Source organism: Lottia gigantea (genome assembly GCF_000327385.1).
Source record: "Lottia gigantea unplaced genomic scaffold LOTGIsca_105, whole genome shotgun sequence".
Lineage (NCBI taxonomy): Eukaryota > Metazoa > Mollusca > Gastropoda > Lottiidae > Lottia > Lottia gigantea.
Window position 1 is genome coordinate 163,814 of NW_008706876.1, and position 6,000 is coordinate 169,813.

The following is a 6,000-nucleotide window of genomic DNA, read 5'->3' on the forward strand; positions in this document are numbered from 1 at the left end:
TAATATTGTTTATTCTTGTTGAAGATTCGAAGGTGATGACGTCAATAGGAAATGATTACAAAATTGGTTTATATATTGTTTACCAAACTGTGACTTATACTGTACATATATGTACAATTTATAACAGGAAAAGTAAGCAGTTTTTTTTCTTCAGTTTTTACAGTTCCTCCTTACAATGAGTTACAATTTTGATTTTAATCTGAATTTCAATTAGATATGATCATTTTTACACCTAAATTGCAGACAATGATCTACAATCACAATGGTACACAAATTTTAGGAATACATGTACGAGCAATGCAAAGGGGTGGTTTGTAAATTGGTTCGATATATTACAAATAGGGCTAAATAAAATAAAATAAATCTACCAAACTAGAAAAGTCGTATTTGACTTAAAAACTCACCATGGCCATCAATGGGGCACAACTCTTGTTGATTCAAATTGTTAACGTTATAATTTAAAATGTAATGAAATTTTTCTTGTATCAAATAAACCAAGCGTGTACAACAAAAACTAAGAAATAATGTTTGTACTGATATCAATTACAATTTTGAAACTACATGGCAACAGATCGCGTTCCTACATTACAGTCTAATTATAAACAACATATATTCAAAAATATCCATTATATTATATAATGCTTATTGCACAGTTCTTTCCTTTGATATGCCTATAATGCGATATGTTTAATATCATACAATATAATATCATTTTATTTTGACTTTTAGGTGATGTTGAAAGAAACTAGGAACCCTTAAAATATCTCATATGTACATCTAAAATGTTAAGAGTTGTGTCGACTATCTGGAATTGTATATAAAACACCTAGTATGTATCTACAATATTATGTTTATAGCATTATTATAACTTTAACAATATCTCCATTATGTATATAACATGATTATAACTTATTATATTATCTAAATATGACTGTATAGAACATTATAACTTAAACATTATCTGAATATGTATGTAACACAATTATAACTTATAAACACTACAATATAATAAACAAACAAATCAAGTATCACCCCTAGTATTAACATAATTAACATTACCTATAAAAAACAGAACAAATAGAAAAACAAAAACCAATGTAACATAATTTATGTGCAACTATTCAACAATCGAAGATAAAAAAAAAAGTTCTCAAGGTATAAACAAAAGAATAAAATACAGAATACTCAAAAATATCTGTGAAATTAATGCTTCAGCCCAGTATTATTCTATTTGAAGTTTTGTTTAGAACTAAAACTATATTTTTTATCAATGCTATACTCCATCTGTGTATATCATAATTGTCGGCTGCTATTGGAGTTTTGTGTAATCTATAATGATGAATAAATGCTATTTGAGTATCCACATAACAATCTTTGTATGACTGGATAAATTCATGTACAAAATGTACTCTAGTAATCCAAACCCTACGTGGATCTACCATCACTTTTGATCGATCTCCAAATGGATAAAATTGTGAACGTTTAGTCCATGTAAAATATGTTAAGTTGTATTTTTCTGCCTTTTCCTTTAAAGGATATGAGTGTTTGTCTGGAGTTTCTTGGGAAAGTACAAAGGCACTTTGGAATCCAAGTGAACCACACGAACTCGATGGCATAGAAATGTTATCAACGATATCTTGCCACCTGTTAAATTCTTTTGGAACAACGACTTCGTCGATGTCAGCTAAAAACACATAACGAGAAACATATAAGTTCCTGAGTATACAGTCATGTATATGTAGATACTGGGCATGGTAATGCACTTCTCCGTCAGAAGTTGAGGGTATGGGTAAGTCCCACGTTAGAACTTCCATGACACCCATCTCTTGGTAATGTTGAATAATATCCATCACGCCATTGTCTCTTAAGTTATACATCACGAAATGTTCTGTGCCCAATAACAAGTCCGTTTCAATCATCTGGACCAAAGCTAATCTGTCTTTTACACCAAACATAGGTGGTACACAACGTGTGAAGTTTCTTTTATAAGAATCGGGGTATTTTATATGAAGTATATTTTGCGGGTATGATAAGTGGGGGATTCTAAATTTGTTAGGTATCAGGGAAATTTCTGTTACTCGTTCCTTTACACCTTGCAAGCTACATTTCACAAATCCTGAGTTGTATCTAAAAATATAGAAGCAAAACAAGTTTTCAATAAACAAATACAAGTAAAGTTTTACTAAAATTTCAAAAATTATTCTTTCGCTGAAGGTTTCTGATTGGCTGTATTTGCTGACGAACAATCAAATCAAATCGCTGCTTTCCGTGGTTAAAAATGGTGGACCGGAGCATTATTTTCCATATAAAGGGAGGCAACTAGACAAAATATGTTCGATATCAAAATCATTCCAATCTGGACCGACCTCAGTAAAACATGTTATGCTAAACGAATGTAGTCCGTGCTATTTTTATAAATCGTCTATCGGTTTTTGCTTACCTATTTTTTGACTAATATTTGGTTCTGGATTTGGAATTTGATGTCTGAATTTTATGAGATGAAAGATTTTCAAGCGAAAAAATTTCATAATTCTAAAAATAGTCGTTTTGTGTGCAGTGACAGTCAAGCGGATGTTGATAAAATGTAAAGGTCGGCAGTTCGGCAAGCTCAAGATGTTCATGGTCATGATATGTTGAATTTTTATACAGAAACTAAGCATTGGCCAGGTTTAAGTGTGACATATTGGATAGTGTTCAACTATTTTTTTGGGAATAGTTATAAAAAGCTGAATTTCGAGTTTTAACATGGAAACAGATGACAAATGAATTACCGAGTGTGTCCTGTTTGCGTCCAAAGACATTTAACAACAAGTTTAGGATTTCATGAAATTTACAAACTCTGTGGTAAAATAACTGCATATCGGGTTCCGTAAGGATATAATTAGAATCAGAGTACAGGATATGATTAGAATCAGAGTACGAGATATGATGAGAATCAGAGTATGGAATATGATTAGGATCAGTTGTACAGGATATGATTAGAATCAGCTGTACGGGATATGATTAAAATCGGAGTACAGGATATGATTAGAATCAGAGTACAGGATATGATTAGAATCAGCTGTACAGGATATGATTAGAATCAGCTGTACATGATATGATTAGAATCAGAGTACAGGATATGATTTGAATATGTATATAATTCTTATGTTTTCACATACATTGGTACAAACCAATCAGAGTTCAATTGTATACTGGTAGCTAACTTAATGGGCTCATTATGTTCATTCCAATAGATACATGTAAAGTCCTCGTTAGAATGGCTATGAGTAAGCATTATGGTTATCTGAAACATAAGAAAATAGGATAAGAATAATTGTTTAGTTATTGTATCTAATTTTAAAGCTACGGGTCATCATTTTCAAGGGTTAAACTTGGTCTTGAACATATGAATATATGTAAATAGTCTTCAGAAGTACAAAAATATGTACGAAAATCGCATTATTCCTTCCTAAAACATCAAACATCCTTTACTTTTTTTAACAGCATCGGCGCTTTTCGATGTATTGTCAAGGAAATGCAACTGTTGAGTTAATGCAGTTTTGTTTCATTGATGTTACCGGACGAGGGGTCTAAAATACAGGGGTTCAGTAGGAGTACTTGCGATATTGAGCTTACAAAACTTATTTCATCTTCAATCCAACGAATATGGACAGAATACAACAGATACAACGGAAAAGGCTCTGAAAGATTTCGTGAATTTAAGCTATCATACTCTCGTTCATTTGTCAGATTTTATGAAACACTTTCGGGTAAAGCGAAGGGATTAGCGTGTATATTCTGTTGCCTATCTTGTTCAACTGTTTCATGAGAGCTGACATTCATCTGGGTTGAATTTTTCATGAACAACCACAAAGCTAACCTGAATAATATCATGGGTACTTCTGTTATCATAATATGCTGAATAGACGTAAGAATTCTTTAGATCCCCAACTGGCTGAAATCCTTTCGTGGTTGGTGGTGGCTTTTCAAGATTACTGAATTCCAGTTGAAGATTATTTATTATCTCCATATAAAATATGGTCCACGAAAAGCTTACACAAAACAGACAGACAGCTATCACGAATCGAAATTTTAATTTGCTTTGCTGCAAGAATCTAAAATATTGAAAAAAAGCAATACGACGTGAAATTATTTGATTTGTGTTCACTTAAATTCGGTGGCAGTGCCAGACTCCTGGGACCGGGAGTACAAATAGGGGGTAGAAAAACTGCGTCAGTTCTGTAGAGCGCATAGGCGCGCGCATCCCATGGAGCGTCTAAGAGGGTTCTCCCAACAAAATTTTCGAAAAATTGAATTGATTATGGTGCATTCTTACACAGTTTTGTGCAAAAATATATAAAAATTATAATTATATTATGCCGAATTCGAAATTTCAAATTCAATTCGAAGAAAAGGGCAGTGGCGGAGCCAAAGGGGTGGCAGAGGGGTCACTACCGTTTTAATGCACGTAAGATAACCTCAGGATATATTATTTCCTGAAATTTGTTCCAAAATATGTCAGAATGCATCGAGTCAATTATTTTTCCAAATTTTTCCCTCAGAGATTATGGTGCATTTCAATCTTTAACCCGACAATTGCATCCTCCTCTTCCCTCAGTCAGTCTGTCCCTATTTGTACCCCAGTTAGGTTATTTTTAAACTTTTTGCAGATGATCTGGAGACCTCTAGCTCAGACACAATTGTTGAAAAATACGCACCAAGATTTGACATGAGCAGGACAATCTGTTTCAGTTTAATTGTCATCATTTTGATTTCATATATAAGATAGAAATATATTCTATGCTCAGTTTAATTGTCAATTATGACTGAAGTTATCGATCAATATCGCAGGATGGTTTAATTATTAGTTTTTGTTATCATATCTTTATGACATTGAATTGCCTTATTCTAAAATCTCCTTAATGACCTTAACCATAAATAAATCTTGCTAGCTTGTGACTCAGGTGAAGATACATCTATGATTTCCGACGTCACGAATCACACTTTTAAAAAATGCACCGTTATGTAAAGGTGACACTAAGGCAAAACTGACACCCTAGAGCTATTAGTAAAAGATCAACTAAAAGCACCAACAACTAGGCAAATGGAGGTAACATTAGTAAACCCATTATGTCGCATTTGACAAAGAGAAATTCTGTGAAAAGATTTTAAATATAAATATGATATCTGTTAAATATATTGATGGTTACCGTTGGCATGAAGTCTAACAGAATGGTGGGTTTCCTTATTTTTTAGTGTCAAATTAAGTAAACTAATAAAGAATTTTAACCAAACATAAATATCCATGTATGTACACTGTACAGTCTGGAAAAAAAAAAATTTTGATCTTTCTTGATCGACCCCTCATTGGAATTCTGCTGGTATAATTCATGAATTAATTATGGACATGTGAGACAAACTGGTATTTAAGTCAATAAAATACATCTACTTTCTATTAATATAATTATTAGCATTTTCATTTTCATAAATGAAAATAAGGGAACCCATCTTTTACTGTTACAATGAAAGACACTTCAAAGACAACAGGCATTTTGCCTTATTATAGAAAAAAAAGACGCAAGTTACACGTGTTAGGAAATAATTATATTAATATACAATTAACAAAGAATAACAGCTGTTTACTGGTATCACAATAATACCAACGTATTTGCTGAATTTGCATGCATAAAATAGATGCATCACTGATAAAGCGATAAAACGAAACAGCAAATTTAAAGGGGCAATCTGGGGTTTTTTTCGTATGTCGAACATTTCTTTTGCTCAAATTTATCAAAACTATACACCAAATTCGTGCTTAAGTTCATCGAGTATCGTAAACTGCCATTAATTTTAGAACGCCAAAAACTAGTTAAAAGGTTTACGTAAACGCTATCATTTAGTGTTTGATGTTTAAAAACTAATGTACAGATTTAAGCAAATAAACACCAATTTTTGAAGAAAAATATGTCTCGACTAAATTATCGAGCTTTATAGGGCTCAACAACAAAACTAAATTAT

The 6,000-nt window shown here is 32.2% G+C and overlaps 1 protein-coding gene across 1 annotated transcript; it reads right to left on the bottom strand.

The window, feature by feature from the left end:
* Nucleotides 1-1,211: 1,211 nt before the first annotated feature.
* Nucleotides 1,212-4,012, bottom strand: LOTGIDRAFT_170840 (hypothetical protein; the record flags this gene model as incomplete). Its single annotated transcript, XM_009046695.1, has 3 exons — nt 1,212-2,127; nt 3,162-3,286; nt 3,863-4,012. 3 exons carry the CDS (start codon nt 4,010-4,012, stop codon nt 1,212-1,214), a joined length of 1,191 nt encoding a protein of 396 aa, XP_009044943.1.
* Nucleotides 4,013-6,000: the final 1,988 nt, after the last annotated feature.